Below are 19,839 nucleotides of genomic sequence, written 5' to 3'. Positions count from 1 at the left end.
GGGTGCTGGCAGAAGGGAGGCACAGGCAGGGCTGTTAATGTTTAATGGACAGGGATTCCCATGCTGACGTGGGCAGGACAGGGCTGCCCTGGGAGGGGCAGCTGGGTAAATATTTGTAGATTTGTATATTTATTTGTATATTTGTGTAATGTTTGTGCTGGGCAGCCCTTGGCATGTCCAGGATGTGTTCCTGTGCCAAACAGCAAGCTCAGCCATGGGTGTGAACAGCCAGAAAAACTATCAATAACCTGGGACAATGTATTAATTGAGTGTGGTTTCATTAACTTGCCCATTAATTGTGTGAGTGCAGCTGCAGGGCGTGCTGCTGAGCAGGGCCTGCTCAGTGTCTCACTGCTGGCATCAGCTCTGTGGGGAGACTCCTGAGAGGCTTCAGGAGTGGCTTCAAACCCTCACTTTCAAAGCTGTGCCATGTCTCTGGGTCCCTGCCAATGCTGGGTACTGTCTGAGCCAGCACAGCAGGACACACGGGGGGCCCAGGTGGGCAGCAGGGCTGAGTCTGTGCCCCCCAAAATGGGCCACCCAAAATGAGCCACCCAAAATGAGCCACCTAAAATGAGCCACCTAAAATGGGCCACCTAAAATGAGCCACCCAAAATGAGCCACCCAAAATGGGCCACCCAAAATGAGCCACCCAAAATGAGCCACCCAAAATGGGCCACCCAAAATGGGCCACTCAAAATGAGCCACCTAAAATGAGCCACCCAAAATGAGCCACCCAAAATGAGCCACCTAATATGGGCCACCCAAAATGAGCCACCTAAAATGAGCCCCCCAAAATGGACCCCAAAATGAGCCACCCAAAATGAGCCACCTAAAATGAGCCACCCAAAATAAGCCTCCCAAAATGAGCCCCCCAAAATGGGCCACCCAAAATGGGCCACCCAAAATGAGCCACCTAAAATGAGCCACCTAAAATGGGCCACCCAAAATGAGCCCCCCAAAATTAACTGCTTTGTCCTCCCAGCATGGCTGAGACTTTGGTGCTTTTGCTCTGACCTGGACTCCACCCAAGGTTACAGAAACAAAGGTACTTAGTAAATCAGGGTAAACCTGTGTTTTGTGTGACTGTGTGGCCAGCTGGGGGTCTCTGAGGTCACCATCTCCCCCAGCCCAGGAACAGCCTCCTCCCAGCCATTAAATACCCCTGGAGCTGGGAGCAGGGAGAGCCTGGCTGGTGGAGAAGGGACTTAGAAGCATCACAGCTCTCTCTGCTCTCACATTTAAATCAGTCTCCTAAAACTTGCATCCTATTCAATTTTCCAGGAAGGTGGCATTTGAAAATCAGGACCCAAAGTGGAGATATGGGCTTAGAGGGTGAGGGGGGAAGATGCTGGCCCCCATGTCTGGGAGGGGGTGATATTTGGCTGTCTGAGATGGCTGCTGGGGTTTTGGGGAACGAGAGCAGGAAGGGGTTTATTTTTTCCAGTGCAGGAGGAAAATGATGCTGATCCATGGTTGATTGATGGAATAGTGACTGATGATCACAGCTCTTACAACTGCAGACAGCAATCCTGCCTCTTCTGCCTGGCAGTGAGCAGTTCTGTAAAGACATTACAGAAAGTACAGAGCAGTGGAGATAAATCCTTCACACCTCTCTTCCCCACAAGCCCACAGCTGCTGCTCCAGGGGTGCTGTGGAGTGTGTGGTGATCCACAGGTGCCCTTTGCTTCCTGTACATACACACAGCAGCATTTGCAGCCATGGGGCTGGGCAGGATCCACGGCACAGGAGAGGAAGGGTGATGCTGGAACCCTCTGGGAGAAGGGTGCACTCTTTCTGAGCATGTAGTTACATTTCCTTCCAGCCTCTCTGTTGCATTAAAACCCCAAATCACTGGGGTGGCTTTGAAAGGTTCAGGGAGAAGCCCTGGGGTGCTGCTGGGTGCTGGAGCTGCTGTTCACTGTGCAGTACGAGGGGTTGGGCAGCCCCTCTGTGAGCCTGCCTTGTCAGCAGCCTCCAGCATTCCCACCTCCTGCTATTGCTCCTGATATTATTTATATTATTTTGGTGATGGAAAATTTAGTTCTGCTCTTAACTGCTTAAGACACAGCTATTTCCTCTGGACTCTTTCCACTGCCCACAAACCTGCCCACTTCTCAGCCTGGAAATCTGCCAAAACATGGACAGGCTCAGGGAGCTGGGCTCTTCTGCCTGGAGAAGAGAAGGCTCCAGGAAGAGCCTGAGCCCCTTCCAGTGCCTAAAGGGGCTCCAGGAGAGCTGGAGAGGGACTGGGGACAAGGGATGGAGGGACAGGACACAGGGAATGGCTTTAAGCTGAAGGAGGGGAGATTTACATTAGGTTTGCGGAAGGAATTCTCCCTAGTGAGGGTGGGGAATCCCTGGCACAGCGTGCCCAGAGCAGCTGTGGATCTCTGGAATTGTTCAAGGACAGGCTGGACCGGGCTTGGAGCAACCTGGGGCAGTGGAAGGTGTCCTTGCCCATGGCAGGGGGGTGGGATGGGATGGGCTTTAAGGTCCCTTCCATCCCAAACCATTCTGTGATTCTCTGCTCACACCAAGACCCTGCAGACACTCTGCACTGCTCTGGCTGCCCCCATGCTGGGCCAGTCACGCCAGCTGGGAGCAGCAGGAAATTTGATACAACCCCTGGTTGCTGTGGGTTAGGTAGCACCTTTTTTTAAAAGGCATGGAAAAATAGAGAGCTTGGAATGCTTTTCTTTTTTTTTATTTCCCTTTTCCTTTTTTTTAATAAGAAATAAGCTATTGTGAAAGCAATGATTGTTTTGTAGCCATGAGCATTTGAAAACAAACAGGCCCATATCAGGCAAAGCCATCAGTGCTGGGGTGGGTGCTTTCAGCTTTTTTAATAAATGAGTCTGGCTGTTGTTTCAGGAGTCCATTTTCTGAAGAGGCCAGGAGATTTTGTCTCTCTGTAAGGCTGATGGTGTTGGATGTCTCAAAAAAAGATGATGGGTGCTGAGCTCTCACAGGTTCCTTTTGATGTTGTCTCAGACAGTGTGCTCACTGCAGGTTCTGGGTCTCTCATCTTTGGGGGGGTTGTTACCAAAGGAAATAGGATGTGGTTTTGCTTTCTCTGTTGAGTTTACACCTCCAGAGGACCTGGGACACCTCTTCTGCAGCTCTTCAGCTCCTTATTTTCTTCAAAGCCTTTCAGAGGTGCTGATGGGCCCTGGGCAAGGAGCTGAGGGCATTAACCCAATATACAGGATATCTGCAAATAGCTGGAAGCCATGCTGAGGTTGTTTAGGGCCCAGAATTACTCACACAGGAGATGTGTGCTTTGAACCTGCTCCTTTGATTTGCCTAAACCTGTAAAATGGGGGGTAAGAAAACCCCCTGGGTGTCCAGGTGCTGGGAGTGTGCTGCCCTGAACATGCCCTTTATTGCCTGGGCTGGCCTGAGCCCCCACCTGGGGACACCTCCTGTGTGGGGGGGTCACACCTGCCCACGTGGCTGCACTGGTGAGGTGTCCCTGTACTATTAACAATAATTAATAATAGCAAATAAGCCTCTGTTGCAGAGGAAATGTGGAAGGCAGAGGAGTGGGTGGTAAGCAGAGCTGTTGAATCTCTGCTGCTGAGTGATGCCTGCTGAGTTCTCCAGCATCTGTTGGTTCCCTCTCCTGGGGAGCAACTCAAATAACCAGAGGAAAATAAATAGAGAAAAAAACAATTATTCTGAGGCAGGTTGGAGTGGGACAGTTTTCCCTGCACCTGCTTTCTGGGGGCTCCTGCAGCTGAGAAGAGCAGCCCTTCTCTGCAGCCAAATTAAATCCTGGCTTCTCCCTGCAGCCAGGGAAATGCATTGGCCAAACCAATTTTATTTATTTATTTACTTATTTATTATGTTGCTTTTTGGCTTCACTGTGGGTCATAAATAAGGAGAAGCAGAAAAGAGCATTTCTGAACTGTCTCCTTGGCTGGGGCCAGGCTCTGCTCTTGTTCCCAGGGATGCTGCCCTCAAAGGTGGGATGTGCTGGAGAAGTCATGGGGGGACTGGCAGAGCTTGGGGAGAGGGGAATTTTAATTTTATTTCAGAGTTTGAGTGATTTGTTTCATTATTGCAGCAAAAGAGAAACTGGAAGGGTTTGGAAAGGCAGAAATAGAGTGTGGGGGACTTTTATGGCTCACTGGGATTTTATAGCTGAGCTGAGCTGTGATCCCAGTAAGGCACAGGGCTGGTGGGAAGGGCTGGAAGGAGCAGCTGCTCATCCTGCCCTGCAGAGGCTTTCCAGGGCAGGAGTGGAAACCTTCACCCAGCTCCTTCTCTGCTCCAAGGAAAACACAGGCACCTGCTTAGGAACAGGCTCAGGGTCTCTCCTGTCCTGGGGAAGGAAAGAGCTGGAGGAGGCAATGAAAAAAAGGCAAAATGAGAAAGGCAGAGGGGAGCTGGGAGGATCTGGGGCTGTGCCTGGGACAGTGGCAGTGGTGGGTGTCCAGGCTGGGCACGGGGGTTGTGCCATGAATTAGCTGCCTAATGCTGTGTCTGCACCTCTCCTCCTGGCAGATGTTCATCATGGAGAAGGTGGAGGGCTCTGAGTGCAGCCTGCATGAGTTCAGCATCACCGGCTCCACCTACGCCCCTGAGGGCCAGATGTGAGTGAGGGTCCCGGCCCTGCACAGGACACGGGGTGCCCTGGGGTGGCACTGGGGTGGCACTGGGGTGGCAGCACACTGGGGGAGTGGCAGGGGGGGTCAAAGGAGGGGTTCTGTGGTGGTTTGCAGTCCTGTCCTTGGGGCACCTGCTGGGCAGTGTTTTGGCCATGCAGGTGTTGGGTGACTGTGCTGTGCTGTCCATGGGCACCAGGGCAGTTGTCCCACTGTCCCTCACATCCTGCCCACTTGGTTTGGGTGCTGTCACCCTGGCTCTGCCTTCCCACTACTCAGCAAAAGGGGTTTCCACACACTTGGCTCTTTCTGTCAGCAATCCCAACAAAACAAACCCACCTGTGAACCAGAGAAGATGACAGATGTAGGAATGGTGATGAACAAGGCTTTTTGCAGGACGTCTCTCCATATTTCTGGAGCCTGCGCAGTTTGGATATTGTGGTGAGCAGAATGCAGGGTAGGCAGCTTGTCCAGGAGCCACCAGCAGTGGCCAAGGGGACTTACAAAAGGCTGAAACCCCCATGGAAAGCTCATCCCTGAGCCTGTGTCCAGCAGGGATGGCTGCCGTGGCTGGGGTGCCCAGGGCACCATCCTGCTGGTGGCAGGGTGTGTCTCCAGGGCAGGGAGTGGAAGCTGGGGGCTTTTCCCTGAAGTGTTATCACACACATGGGGTTTTGTGCTGCTGTATTTATTTATTCCTGTTCCTTTGGAAGAAGGTGGTGGCCCCCAGTGTGGCAAAGTGTGGGAAGAAGGCAGATGAGAAGCTCAGCTGGTGGTGGAAGCACTCTCTGCTCCCCTTTGCTTTGCTCAGTGATCCCAGACACATTTGTCACCATGGTCCCTTCTGCTCATCCATGGAGCAGCTGTAATTCATCTCACCCACAGACTTAATTTCATGAATATTTATAGAGCCAATTTGATCCTTGGCTAGAAATCTCCATTAAAAACTGAGCCAAGTCATAAGCTGGTGTCAGTGAGTGCATTTCAATTAAAATTGAGGAGGACTGGGGGGCTGAATTTGTGCCTGCCAGCCTCTGAAGCTCAGTGTCCCCTGTCCTCTGGGAACTACATTTAGGGCCACAGTGTTGGTCTGCAACAATTTGTGTTGCTCTTGACTTTAGCTTTAGCTAAACTGTGCTGGGTTTTAAGAGGGGTGTGTGGGCTTGCTGAAGTGTCACAGAGAGAACCCCCAGGGCTGGTGGCACTGGAATGCTTGTTTGCTTTAGCCTGCCCTTGGCAGGGGGATATTTCATGCTGGACCCTGGGTTTGTTCTCACAGCCCCCAGCCTGCAGCAGCTTTCTGATGTTTTTCATGGGTCTCACCTGGGTGCATGCAGGACTGCTGACATGGGGCTGTGCCCTTCCATCCCTTCCAGCAATATCCAGAGGATCCCATACTGCAAAAGCCATGCTTGGTGTGTCCACAGCTCCCTCCTCCACCCCCTGTCCCTTCCTGTCAGCCCAGGGAGCAGGGCCAGGCAGCATCTCTGGGCAGGAGCAGTGGATGGATCTCCCTTCCCACTCACAGCCCAGTGTGGCTCTGTCTCCTGCACCAAACAGATTTTTCACATTTTCTTGGCTGCTCTGTGTTTTCCGCTCCCGAGCTGTAACAAGGGCTCCAAAATGTTCTTTCCATTGGGAACCAACAGTGGAATAAGCTGATCCTAGTAAATGCCTGACAAATTATTTTTCCAGCCAGCAGATGACCGGCTGGGTTTATACAGCTCTAACCTGCAGTTACCTCTGCTGGAACCAGGATAATTTTTGATTTCCTTCAAAACCACTGCTACCATTCCTGCCACCAGGCGAGGAGAAGCAGCTGGCTTGCCTGGAGTGTTCAGGGCTTCTCCTTTCCACAGCAAAGAGCTGCTATTTAGGAAGCAAAGATCACAGTTCATCCCTAGCTTGGAAGCAGGCACAGCAGTGCAGCTGTTGAAGCTCTCTGCTGCTCCTAAATGCTCCCTTGGGTTCCCTATGGAGTGTGAAACAGCATCACAGGGAGGAGAAGGGACTTGCTGTTGGTTCCACAGCTCCTGTGGATTCACAGCAAATGGAAACCCCCGAGGAGGTGTATGGTAACATGAATTTCTTTGCCCCTTTTCTGGTCCATCACCTTCATCATCAGCCTGGGGGCAGCCTCTGCTTCCTTCTTTGCAGCCCTCTTTATTCTGGGTCACTTCCAGAATTTATTTGCCTCCTGTGATATTTTATTTGCAATTTAGTCCTGCCCCATTCAATAAAGTACAAAATGTGAACCCAAGGATTTATTGCCAGCACCGGTGCCTTTTGCTTCCCCTTTTACAAGAGTGGTACCCAGGCTATGTATGGCCCAGAAGGGCTCTTTAGTGTGAGCTGGCTGTGCTGAAGGTGTGAGCTGGTTTTGTTTGGTTGTTCTTGGCAGCCTGAAGGACGAGCAGCCGGTGCAGTGCGGGCAGTATGACGGGCTGGTGGAGCTGGCCACCATCTGTGCCCTCTGCAATGACTCCTCACTGGACTACAATGAGGTCTGGGGGCACCAGGGCCAGGGTGGGCTGGGGGGAGGCTCTTGCTGTGCTTCAGGGCAAGGCCAGTAGAGTTTGTCCCTTGGGATCCCCTTCTCTGTTTTCAGCTCATCCCAAGGGGATGCTCTGGGGTGGTGGGTGACACCATCCTGGGTGGCAGCAGCACACAGAGGATGTGCTGTAAAGCTTAAGCTCTTTTATTCTGCACTCTAGTCCAAAAAAGTCTATGAGAAGGTGGGGGAAGCCACTGAAACAGCCCTGACGTGCCTGGTGGAGAAGATGAATGTCTTCAACACAGACCTCAGCAAACTCTCCAAGGTGGAGAGAGCCAATGCCTGCAATTCAGTGAGTGGGAGAAGCCTCTGTGGGCTACAGCACTGGGGATGGGAGGAGAGGAGGGATTTAGCATGTCTGATATTTGGGCAATAAACACCTGCAGTGATCTGAGGGACTGATTTGGCACAGGGATGTGATTTCCAGGCTCTCATGATGAGCAGTTTTTAGAACAGTGGCCCTGGGGGGCTGATGCCTTGAGGACCAGCCTACATGGGGCTTTGGAGCAGGTGATTCCTGAGGTTCCACCTCAGTTCAGTCCCTGCTCAGGCAGGAGAGACCCTCTGAGTGATAGCCCAAGCTCTGGCTGCAGATGAGGAAGTTTGGAGTTATCTTTAGGTGCCCAGTTGCACTGAGCAGCCACCCTCCAGCATCAACCAAGCCCTATTCCCAGAGCCTTGCCTGCCCCAGTGACACTTGCTCCTCAGAAACATCTATTTTGACATGAAATGTGCTGGCTATTCTCCTACTCCAGTGTCTCCCCGTCCTTCTGGGTGAAAATACACTTTATTTTGAGCCTGTATTTCCTCCACTTTAGATCTTACAATGTCATGACTTGCTCAAAGGGCTCTCTGTTCAGCATTTTTTCCCAGATAGATCTGTGCAGGTTGTAATAAATCTCCCAACTCCTTTCTGATACAGAAAGCTTGAAGCTTTTAGCCTGTCCCATCCCCCCGGCTCCTGTGGCTTCTCCTCCCATCCTGGGGCTCAGCAGGGTTGCCAGCCAAGGCAGAGAGCCCCAGTGCCCCTGGCTCAGCCCAGTGCTGTTCCTGCAGGTGATCAAGCAGCTGATGAGGAAGGAGTGCACCCTGGAGTTCTCCCGGGACCGCAAGTCCATGTCTGTGTACTGCACTCCCACCGGGGCTGGCAACAACTCTGCTGGCAGCAAGATGTTTGTCAAGGTAGGGACAAAGCAGCTGCAGGCTCCATCCCACCCCTGCACGTCCAGCAGTGTCTGGCCCGTGCTGCACAGGGCAGTGATGGTGCTCTGAGCTCCTCTCACACTCTGCCTGCCTGGGCATCCAGGATGAAGCAGGTAGGCTGGTGGGGTCAGGGAGGAGGTGAGGCTTTGCCATATTGGTTAGGGAAAAAAAGGGGTGAGATGATTTAGAAGAAGGAAAAGGTGCTGAGGGTGCTGGTGCTGGAGAGGGGAGAGCTGCCCTTGTGCAGAATTTGGGCACTTGCCTTTATTAAAGGCTTGGACCCTCTGGATGCCAGTGATGCCCAAAGGATGATGTCCAGTTTTCCACTGTAACCAGAAATAAAATAGTGCTTCATAGGGCATTTTCTTCCCAAGAGAAGAGATGTGGTGGAATTTCTCCCCGCTGACTCTGAGAAGATTTGGATATTGTTGTTCCCACTGAGACATTATCTGGGTAGGTGAACTCTGCCCTCCAGGTCAGTCTGGGACCCTCTGAAGCCTCTGGATCTGTGGCCCTGGGCAGGCTTTTTAAGAGGTGCAATAGAAGGATTGCAAGATTTATATTAAAGAGTAATGTCAGGCTCCTTTGTAAGGTCAGAAGGGGTGAGAAGCTGGGATGCTGAAGGACATATTTTCCTCAATTGCAAAGGCATCACAAGCATCCGCTGAGCATCCCACATTTTTTTCTGCACAGATTTCCAGCCCTCAGCGCTGCAGCTCGGAGCGGGGATCTGTGGGGTGGGAGATCTCCATGTGGGCTTTGCAGGGGTCAGCCGGCTCTGCAGCACACCCGCTCTGGGTTGTGCTCCGGGGTGTGCTCGGTCAGAGGCTGCCACCTAGTGCCGTGAGCCGCAGGGCTGGGACGAGTGCTGGAACTCGGGGGGATATCTCCCCTGCCTTTGCCCAACCCTGTGGCACGGCTGCGGTGCAGGAGCATCCTCCCGCTGCTGAGCCCCGCGCTGTCCGCAGGGCGCCCCGGAGAGCGTCATCGAGCGCTGCAGCCACGTTCGCGTGGGCACGGCCAAGGTGCCGCTGACGGCGGCGGTGCGGGACAGGATCCTGGCCAGGGTCCGCGACTGGGGCACGGGCATGGACACGCTGCGCTGCCTGGCGCTGGCCACGCACGACGCGCCCGCCCGCAGGGACAGCATGCAGCTGCACGACTCGGCCGCCTTCGTGCGCTACGAGGTACGCGCCTTCCTGCTGCCGAGCCCTGCGGCCCTTCTCTGGGGGTGGAATGGCTGAAGGTTCAACAGCCCCTTCTCCCAGCGTGTTCTCCTGTGGAGTGACTGCTGAGAGGGCTTTGCGAGGGATGGGGAGGAGGGGAGCAAAGAGAAAATGTGAGGAGGAGCAGAGGGGATGGGAGCATCTCGATGGATTGGGTGCATCCATGGGGCAGTTGATAGGAAACCTGAAAGTTTCTTCCCAAGTGAAATCCCAGGGTGGTGGGCTGAAGGATAACCAGCCCCATCTCCTAGCGTGTTCTCCTGTGGAGTGTCTGCTGGGGTTTGGAGAGGGCTTTGGAGACCATTGTGAGGGATGGGGAGGAGGGGAGCAAAGAGAAAACCTGTGAGGAGGAGCAGAGGGGATGGGGGCATCCTGATGGATTGGGGCTGTTGAGTGCATCCATGGGGCGATTGGTAGGAAATTTCTTGAAAGTTTCTTCCCAGGGCAAATCCCAGGGTGGTGGGCAGTGTGATGGCTGAAAGATAACCAGCCCCATCTCCTAGAATATTTTCCCGTGGAGTGATTGCTAAGAGGACCTTCGAGACCATTGTGAGGGATAGGGAGGAGGGGAGCAAAGAGAAAACCTGTGAGGAGGAGCAGAGGGGATGGGAGCATCCCGATGGATTGGGTGCATCCATGGGGCAGTTGATAGGAAACCTCCTGGAAGTTTCTTCCCAGGGGAAATCCCAGGGTGGTTGCACAGCAGGGGGTTGTGGATGCACCCCAAGGGCTAATGTGGGTCTGGGGTGTGTTCCCCCCGCCCAGAACAACCTGACCTTCGTGGGCTGCGTGGGGATGCTGGACCCTCCCCGCAAAGAGGTGACGTCCTCCATCGAGATGTGCCGCAAGGCCGGCATCCGCGTCATCATGATCACGGGCGACAACAAGGGCACGGCGGTGGCCATCTGCCGCCGCATCGGCATCTTCTCGGAGAGCGAGGACGTGCGTGCCAAAGCCTACACGGGCCGGGAGTTCGACGAGCTGAGCCCCGAGGAGCAGCGCCGGGCGTGCCGCCAGGCTCGCTGCTTCGCCCGCGTGGAGCCGGCGCACAAGTCGCGCATCGTGGAGTACCTGCAGTCCTTCAACGAGATCACGGCCATGGTGAGCCCTGGGGAGCCCTGGCACCCCGCTGGGCCCCCTCCCCGCCCGCTGTGTCCCTGACACCCAGCCTGCTTTGTGCAGACGGGCGACGGGGTCAATGACGCCCCGGCGCTGAAGAAGGCGGAGATCGGCATCGCCATGGGGTCGGGCACGGCTGTGGCCAAGTCGGCTGCTGAGATGGTGCTGTCTGATGACAACTTCTCCACCATCGTGTCGGCCGTGGAGGAGGGCAGAGCCATCTACAGCAACATGAAGCAGTTCATCCGCTATCTCATCTCCTCCAATGTCGGCGAGGTCGTTTGGTGAGCGCCTCCCGCGCGGGCACCGCGGCAGGAGCAGCACTGGGGGGACATCCCCTGGGACAGGTGACATGCACTCAGCATGGAGTGCCCAGGGGGTAATCCCAGCCACCGTGTCTCATTCCCCAAGGGCAGGGAGATTTTTTTGTAGTTTTGCAATCCTGCCACCCTGTAGGACATGCTCTGTCAAAGTGTTGCCTGTTTTAACCCATGCAAGTGGCAGATCTGGCTGCAGATATTTGTGCACAGGCTGTTGTCACCCAGTCCCAGCAACATCAGCACAACCTTGGGATCTCTTGGGCATCCTTTGCCCTTGCATTTCAGCATGATTGTTTGTGCTGGGAATGGGGACCTTTGTGGCCATGGGGACATCCGTAGTTAGGTTACAACTGCCAAGCAAATTTTAATAGCAAGAGAAACAAATTTCACCTGCAAAATTCAGTGCTGGGCTTCAGGTTCCTTATCAGGGGCTGTGGGTTCTTCTGCAGGACTCTGGGTGAATATTCAGTTTGGGGCTTTGTATCCAGATGCTTTCGCATGACACAGAACCTTGGCTCCCAGAGTTTGTTTAATTTTGTATCTCTTGGTTTTTTCCCTGCAGTATCTTCCTGACAGCCATCCTGGGCTTGCCCGAGGCCCTCATCCCAGTGCAGCTGCTGTGGGTGAACCTGGTGACAGATGGGCTGCCAGCCACTGCCCTGGGCTTCAACCCCCCCGACCTGGACATCATGGACAAGCAGCCCCGCAACCCCAAGGAGCCCCTCATCAGTGGCTGGCTCTTCTTCCGCTACCTGGCTGTGGGAGGTGAGTGCTGCTGGGGCAGGGCTCTGTCAGGGAGGGTGTGCTGGGCTGTCCTGGGGCAGCACACTCTGTGTTGGGGTAAGGGGCTCTGTCAGGGTGTGCGGGGCTGTCCTGGGGCAGGACAATCTCTGTGCTGGGGCTCTGTAAGGGTGTGGGACTGTCCTGGGGCAGGACAATCTCTGTGCTGGGGCTCTGTCAGGGTGTCCTGGGCTGTCCTGGGGCAGGACACTCTCTGTGCTGGGGCTCTGTCAGGGTGTCCTGGGCTGTCCTGGGGCAGGACAATCTCTGTGCTGGGACAGGGCTCTGTCAGGGTGTGCTGGGGCTGTCCTGGGGCAGGACACTCTGCTGCTGGAGCTCTGTCAGGGTGTCCTGGGCTGTCCTGGGGCAGCACACTCTCTGTGCTGGGCTAAGTGTTTCTGTCTCTCAGTGTACGTGGGCCTGGCCACCGTGGGTGCAGCGACCTGGTGGTTCCTGTACGACGCCGAGGGACCACAGGTCTCCTTCCATCAGCTGGTGAGTCAGGAGCAGGCTGGCAGCTGGGGCAGAGGGGTGAGGGCATGCCTTCATGTGGTAGGGTCTTTCATCTAACTTTCCTCTGTGTTGGTTGTAGCATTCCCAAATTGGAGAAGACAGTAATTTAAAACAGAAGCAAATTCTCTCTCTCAGGCTGTTTCCAGCCTTGCTTCTGCCACCTGCATGGCAGTGAAAGTTTCAGATTCAGAAAGATTCAGAGAAGCTGAAAGCAGCTTCTGTGCCTCATCCCATATTGAAAGGGATCTGTTCTCATGTTACATTACTGTAGCTAATGTGAAAACTGCAGGGTAGGGGGAAAGCAGTTGCTATCACATCCCAATGGCATGTGCAATGCAAGATGGACTTCTGATGGAGACACTTGTGCTTTAACTCCTTCCTATTGCACTTGAGGCCCCTAAAGCCACTGTCCAGCCACACCCTAAAGCCCAGCCCCAGCAGAAGCTGGGTCACTGTGAGCAGTTTATTGGTGCTTCTGAACTGGATATTTAACAGCAACCCAGTTCATCACATGCCCCCCAACCAGTCGACTCTTCCTCCTCTCTCCTGCCCTTCCTGCTGCTCTGCCATGTATTTACCAGCAGTTTCCTGTGCTGACAGAGGAACTTCATGAGGTGCACTGAGGACAACCCCATCTTTGAAGGAATTGACTGTGAGATCTTCGAGTCGCGATACCCAACGACGATGGCTCTGTCTGTGCTGGTGACAATCGAAATGTGCAATGCCCTGAACAGGTGTGGTGGCCACAGGGCTGCTCTCTCTGCTCTGTGCATGACTGGTTTTGTGCAGGGGCTCTGTGAGCATCTATGGGTGGGCTGAGGGCTGAGAGCAGTGAAAGAGGGACTGGGTCTGCATTCATTAGTGATTTGGTCATTAATGACCAGCCCTAATCCATGCATTGCTGGTTGAATTGGGCATCCATATCCAGTTTGCAGCAAAGCCTGAAGATAAACTGGAAAAGAAAGGATATAGCACATGGCCTTGCAGGTTGGAGGGAAATGAAGTTCCCAGCAAGGGCAGATGCAGGTTTCTGGAGCTAACACTGTCCCCTCACTTCCACAGTGTCTCTGAGAACCAATCCCTGCTGCGGATGCCACCCTGGCTCAACATCTGGCTGCTGGGGGCCATCATCATGTCCATGGCTCTGCACTTCCTCATCCTCTATGTCAAGCCCATGCCTGTGAGTGCCCTCTGCCTCCTTCCTGTGCCTTCTGTTGGCAAGCTCATCCCTGGAGCAATCTTTGGGATGGTTGTTTCCAGTCATTCTGCCCCATGAGCCAGGAGTCAGAAGCTCTCCCTATGGGCAATGCAGAGGCTCTAGATATGTCCAGAAGGTGCTTCAGCCGTTTAGGAGTTTTCTCCTTCCTTTGCAAGGTTGGGGATGCCTTGGTTGATGCCCAAAGGTGCTTAAGATGAAGGGTGTTTCTGTTCAGGTTACATTGTCCCTTGTCACCTGCCAAGCACCTGTGAGCACATAAACACACAGTCCTACCTTGTGCCTCACTTTCCCCATTTGCAGGAGAGGTGAAGAACAGATTTTTTTACTCATCTTGGCCAAGACCCACTCTGGATCATGACAGACCTTGAAGAAACCCTCCTGTTTGGGCTATCTGCATCCTCCCTCTTTATACCTGGAACGACCCTCTCTCAACCTTTAACAACAACAATGTGATCCTTAAAACAACAGAATATCCCACCTGCTTCCCTACTGACATGTGCAACCCTTTCCACCCTGCAGCTCATCTTCCAGGTGACCCCCCTGAGCTGGCCACAGTGGGTGGTGGTGATGAAGATCTCCCTGCCTGTGATCCTGCTGGATGAAGGACTCAAGTACCTTTCCCGCAACCACCTGGATGGTGAGCATGGTCTGCACCCCCTGCCTTGGGCTCCTCCTTTTGGGAGCACTTTGCTTGGCCTTCCTGGTGGCTTTGTGGGCCCCTCACTCACCTCCTGTGCTCGTGTGATGTCTGCACCTGCATGTTCACCCACCTTTGCTGGGCAAAGGGGCTTTTTCTCCTTCTCCCTTCCTTCCTGGTGCCACGCCTGGCAGAGCAGTGGGTAATTACATGTGCTTGAAATGCTCCCTTTGGAGCTGGAGGATTAGATAAATCTGCCATAGGTTATTAATTCAACTCCTCTTGAACCTCCAGGACCTGGATCCCTTTGCTTATAAAGCAAAACAAATCACTGATTTGTAGCAGGAGCCCTTTCTTCTTCCCTCTCAGATTTCCACCCCTCTCTGCCCATCCTTATTTTGTGTTGGCTATGCTAAGATCAACTGAACACCTTATAAACTGGTTTTAAAGGGGTTTCCCTTGGCCAGCACCTCTGAGGATGGAGCCCTTGGCACGACTGGAGGAGAAGCAGCTCCTGTGACACTGGAGCAGCAGTTCCTGTGTGCTCCTGGGCTCCATGCTGTAAATCACAGCATGTCTTTGGGCAGCCCTCCAAAGAGATGATATCATCTTTTCTTTCATGTCTTGCTAAAGGAGTTGCTGTGGGGGATATCTCAGCACTGAGTTAAGCCCGTGGGTTTTCCCAGTGGTGGCTGCAGGCTCAGGGCTGCTGAGCAGGGTTGGGCTGCCACAGGGGTAGAAAACAGGATCTATTCTTTTTGGGGGGTGAGCTTGCCCTGACAGTGATAGCAGGGAGAGGAAGGGCAGGAAAGGCTCTGTCCTTGCTCAGGGGAGCTCTGGGGGCAGATGGACAATCTGAGTGTGAGGACTGAATGTCCCCCCACACCATCACCTTGCTCAAACCAGCTTTTCACCCCTTAGGCAACCTGTGTCATGGCAAACCCTTCTTTTTTCCCTTCACCTTGTAATAACAACCCAGAAAATCTGTGCAAAGCCACCCTAGCCCTTCCAGGCAGGTCTGGCCAGCCTGTCAAGGAGGGCTTTGGGGCATTGTAACAGCTGCATTTGTATTCGCATGGAGCAGAGCTTTGCAATTACCTGGAGATTTGGGATGAGAAAGTATTGCAGGCAGGAAATGATCCCACTCCCTCCCTCTCCCCATCAGTGTGTCCCAGTGTGCAGGTGGTGCTCATGTCAGCCTTTCTTCCTGTGTTGAGCTGATGCAGAAACTCTGTAATTGCTCAGAGAAACAGAGGTGCAGGGCCCCTGTTTTTACCAACCAGGTAGAAATTGTTTTTAATCTCTTTTTATTGAATTGTTTCATCTCTCATCAGACACCCAGGTCTGTTTTACCTCACAATTATGAGCCTGTAGCAACAATTCGACAGCGTGGCACTGGGCTGGGTGTAGGAGTGCTGGTTAATGTTGCATCCCATGCATGCCCTTGGTCTTCACTTCACCTTCTGTGGTCTGGGGCTGAGTCTGTCTTTCTCCCACATTTTGTATTTCCCTATAACATCTCAGCACTGTTGGAGGAAGGGCTTTTCTTTGGCTCTGCCTGCACAGCTCCAAGTACAGTGAGGTTTCTGGTAGGCACACAGCCCTCTCAAGTGCCATCATAGCAGCTCAGTTTTCTCCTCCCATGGCACTCCCAATGTTTCAGGTCCTCTGAGCTTCCCTCACCACACAGTCACAATGCTGCTGATGCTCATGGGTTGCTCTGTCTCTTGGATCCAGGGTTTTCCATGCAGCTCTTCTGTCATGGCTGTGAGGCAAAATCACCACGCTTACATCATCAGACTTGAAAGAAGTAATTGAAACCTTCACCTTCCTGATTCCTCTGGCATTTGAAAAGCAAAAGAAAAAAACCTCCAAAATCCGCTTTTATGTGTGGTCTTGTGATTTTTTTGCCAGGCATTCTCAGGACAGTAAGACCCGAGTGGAGTGGAGAGCACGAGTTGAATACCTGCAAGACTCCAGAGCAGGGGTTGGTTTCAGAGCAAGGGTTGGCTTCCTTATGTGTCTCATCCCTGAATGCTCCATCCCTGTGCTTCCTGCAGGTCCTGCTTGTGTGTGCTGGGATCTGCCTGCAATGTGTCTGGGTGACCATGGCTCAGATACGGAGCAGAGATACAATAATAGAGCCAAGGGACTCTGCCCAGACAGGATCCCCTTTCCCGCAGTGGGCTCTGTGTTTTGCTTCAAAATAAGGCCCAGCCAGGCTGTGAAGTAGCTGCTTGATGGCAGTTTTGGCCAGGGGCCAGGCTAGCACTTGAAGACAGTGCTTGGGGATGGTCTGCAGCAAGGGACCTTCCAAGGGATGGCCAGGGGTCTTCAGCTGAGGAATGCAAATGTATAGCTGTGAGTTCTGCTGATTCAGATTTTGCATGGAAATGTTTCTCTTTTTATGAGATTTAGGTAAGCTGTGTTTCATTATACACTGGATTTTCCTTGTCCTTGAAGTGGCAGAAAGCTGAGACTCTTCAGTTCTCACTGTGGTCTCAGTGCCTTACATTCCTCTCCCATCACTCTGCTCACATTCAGCCTTTCATCTCACATGCTTTGCATATCTGGCTGCCTTCATTCCTGTCTGGCCCCTCTGGAGCTTCTGCTGTCTCAGTTTTGGGAAGTGATGTGAATGTGAGAATGAGAGAATGTGCATGGCTGAGGTTGGCTTTGTGTGAGCTGCAGATGTTCTGGTCAGGGGCATGGAGATGTTCTCAGGGTCTGTCACACACTGCCAGGCTCACAAGGGCTCACCACCCCCAGGGATCTCTTGCTGTAGTATCTTTAATATTTTCCATGCTCTATGCATTTCAAGTGTTTGTTCTTTCCCAATCCTGTGGTATGCAGGTTTCCAGGCATCTGTGCCAAGGCCTTGCAGAAGTCTCTTTGTCTCTTTTCTGAGTGTTTCTCAAGAAGTACCAAATCTGGGGAGGACACTGAGATAACCCCAGTGCTCATGTTCCTCTGTGCACCATCTGCCCACTGCTGAGGCCACCCTGCTGCACTGTCCCTGCTCCTCCTCATGTTCAGCAGCAGGCCCTGTCTGGGTGCTGAGCATCACATTTCTCACCTGTGCTGTGGTAAAAGCAGGGGCAAAATCACAAAGCAGGTGTTTTCTGCAGCACAACTCCATGCCTGTCCTGACAGCAGCAGGGCTGCTGAAAATCAGGAGTTTGGATGCACAGGAGTTGACTTGGTGTCTTTTGTGGCAGATTAGCATTTAGGCAGCTGCTTGTCCTTGTGCCCAGTGAGGACAGCAGCCCCCAGGGCATTTTACAGGAGGTGCAAGATGATGGCCACCCCACCCTGTTCCTGTCCCCACTGTCCCTGTTCCCTGTCCCATGGGCAGCACAGTGCCCTGCAGTCTCTGCCACTGCAGCTGATGTGCAGGTGAGGTTCTCCCTTGGGTGAACATCTCCACCAGGGGAGCTTTGGCCACTTCTCTGCAAAGCTGGCATCAGCTTTAGGCTTCAGCATCCTCCCAGAGGAGAGTGCCTGGCAGAGGTGGCAGTGCAGTGACAAGTGCATCACACTCCCTGCCAGGGGCAGATGGAGCTCTGCATCTGAGACAGCCCAAAATTTGCAGGGACCAACATCTTCATGTCCCAGCACAAAAAACCCTCCAGCATACAGCAGAAAGGGGCTGTTCACCCTCCATTTCCCCCATGCACCTGCAGCTGGGTATGAGGGAACCCCCAGGAGCACAGGGGTGCTGCAGCTGCCCCTGTTCCTGCAGGGAGGCAGCATCCCTGTCCCTGGCACAGCAGAGCAGCAGTGAGTGCCTGCAGCCCTGGCCTGCCCTTGTAGGGTAATCTGTGCATGGAGCTACCTTGGCTGGGTGCTGGCAGAGGAATGTGTCCCCATGGGCCAAGTATTCCCTTGAGCTGTGGGATGCTCTGCAGGAGAGTGGTGCTGCACCTTCCAGTGCTGGAATTTCCACAGGGGATTTTACAGCTCTGCTGCTTTGCTTTTTGTTGTTATTTCCCCCCTTTCCTGTTTTTTCATACGTGTCTGTGTGTGGTGCTTTAGAAATGGAAGAGCAGAGGGAAGCTCCAATGTTGGTGCCCTGGTATTGCAAAGGGATGTGGGGACAATTTCCTTTTTGGTTTTCTCCTAGGGTCCAGGGTCTGGGCTGAAGCTCAGGGTGTGATGGGGGAGATGTTCAGTTTTCTGAGCTACAAGGGCTGCAGTGTTTCCCTTGGTGAGGAGGTGATCTGGGCTGGCAGTGGGAGCCTGCATCCCTCCAGCAGCACCTTTTACAGGAACCTGTTGAGGAGAGTCCAAAGCAGTAAGGGAAATCCTCCCCTGAAGCCTCAGCTGTCCTTGGAGGAGCTAAGCTCACGTTGTTCAGTTGCTGATTTACAAGTGCTGAAGGGCTGTGACACCCCTGGTGTGAGGCAGCATCCAGAGGGACCAGGAGCATCCCATCATCCCTGCAAACATCCCTCCTGCTGCTGTCACCAGTGTGAGGGAAGGACAGGGACCTGCAAATGTGGGAGCTGGATCCTTGGCTGGTTGCAGGGCTTGTGGAAACACCTGACTCACTCCATGCCAGGATGGTGTTAATTTAGAGACCTGAATCAGCTTTCTGAAGAGCATCCACTGTAGTTAAACACTGCAGCCATGTCCCCTTCCTGTCCCTGCCTGCCCATTCCAGGGCATCCTCCCCCGTTTGCACAACCATGGGGTGATGTGTTTAGGGGAAGTGCCATGGGTGACAAGTTACCACTGGTGTGTCACCTGGTGGGGACTGTTCAGCTGCTGGAGGAGAGGGAAGGAGATCAATTTTGATTATTGCAGTGATGTTTAACACAGTGCAGTTGCCACCATCCCTGCTTTACACCAAAACCCTCAGTGTCATCCAGAGGGATGCTGCCATCACAGCAAACCATTCCATCCCAGGACACAAGGCCTGGGCTCTACAGCCAGCACTGGAAAAAACTTTTGGCAGAAGTTGCAAAAAAGCCTTTTCCCTCTCTCTTGCCTGTTATTTATTAATTCCCCTGGAAGCTTGTTGGCACCAGGGCTGGCAGCAGGCAAGGAGCCCCACGGGTAACCCTGGGCAGGACCCTTATTTATCAAGGGCACAGGAACAGCAGTCCCCAGTGAGATGTATTTTGTGATGTGTGCAGTGATGAAAGATAGAGAAATACAGTCAAAAGATTCATGATAAGGGATTTTTCTAACTCTCCTTAGCAAGTGCTGCTTCTGGGTGGGTGTTTTTTAAGGGAAAAAAAATCTATTCTGGGCAGACCAAACTACCCTGGGCAGCAGAGCAGCTGCTGCCTGAGGGATCAGGGACACTTCTGTCAACTGCTTGAAAATTTGGGATCTAGTTGCTGTTAGTCGAGTTCTGGCAGGGATTTTGAGGCTGCTCACATGGAGTTCAAGCTGGGTACCATCCTCTCCTACAAGCCATGTGTTGCCTGTTGTCTTCCATATCCAACCCCATCCCTCTGGGGGGAGGGAGAGGGTAGGAGGGCAGCCCTGGGACAGTGGCTGTGGTGAGTGGGTTGGTCCCTGCTCGTTGTTCTGGAGGTGTTTATGGGTGTAGCAGTGGGTAGTGGTGTCAGCCCATGGAGCAGTGCCTGTCTCTGGCTGCAGCAGGGCTGGGCTCTGGGGTGGCTGGGAGGATCAGTGAGCTCCCTCCTC

At 53.3% G+C, this 19,839-nt stretch overlaps 1 protein-coding gene across 1 annotated transcript in view; it reads left to right on the top strand.

The window, feature by feature from the left end:
* Positions 1 to 19,839, top strand: part of ATP2A3 (ATPase sarcoplasmic/endoplasmic reticulum Ca2+ transporting 3) — a 52,886-nt gene that overhangs the window by 27,434 nt on the left and 5,613 nt on the right. The window contains 13 exon segments of the mRNA XM_079325256.1: positions 4,510 to 4,598; positions 7,012 to 7,114; positions 7,325 to 7,456; positions 8,221 to 8,346; positions 9,336 to 9,554; positions 10,359 to 10,694; positions 10,776 to 10,996; positions 11,595 to 11,797; positions 12,222 to 12,307; positions 12,926 to 13,059; positions 13,388 to 13,505; positions 14,064 to 14,181; positions 16,096 to 16,186. Of these exon segments, the coding sequence (XP_079181382.1) occupies positions 4,510 to 4,598; positions 7,012 to 7,114; positions 7,325 to 7,456; positions 8,221 to 8,346; positions 9,336 to 9,554; positions 10,359 to 10,694; positions 10,776 to 10,996; positions 11,595 to 11,797; positions 12,222 to 12,307; positions 12,926 to 13,059; positions 13,388 to 13,505; positions 14,064 to 14,181; positions 16,096 to 16,186 (1,976 nt within the window).

The sequence above is a fragment of the Erithacus rubecula genome (genome assembly GCF_903797595.1).
Source record: "Erithacus rubecula genome assembly, chromosome: 22".
Lineage (NCBI taxonomy): Eukaryota > Metazoa > Chordata > Aves > Passeriformes > Muscicapidae > Erithacus > Erithacus rubecula.
Note: the sequence above shows the minus strand (reverse complement) of the source record. Positions and strands in the feature narration are given on the sequence as shown.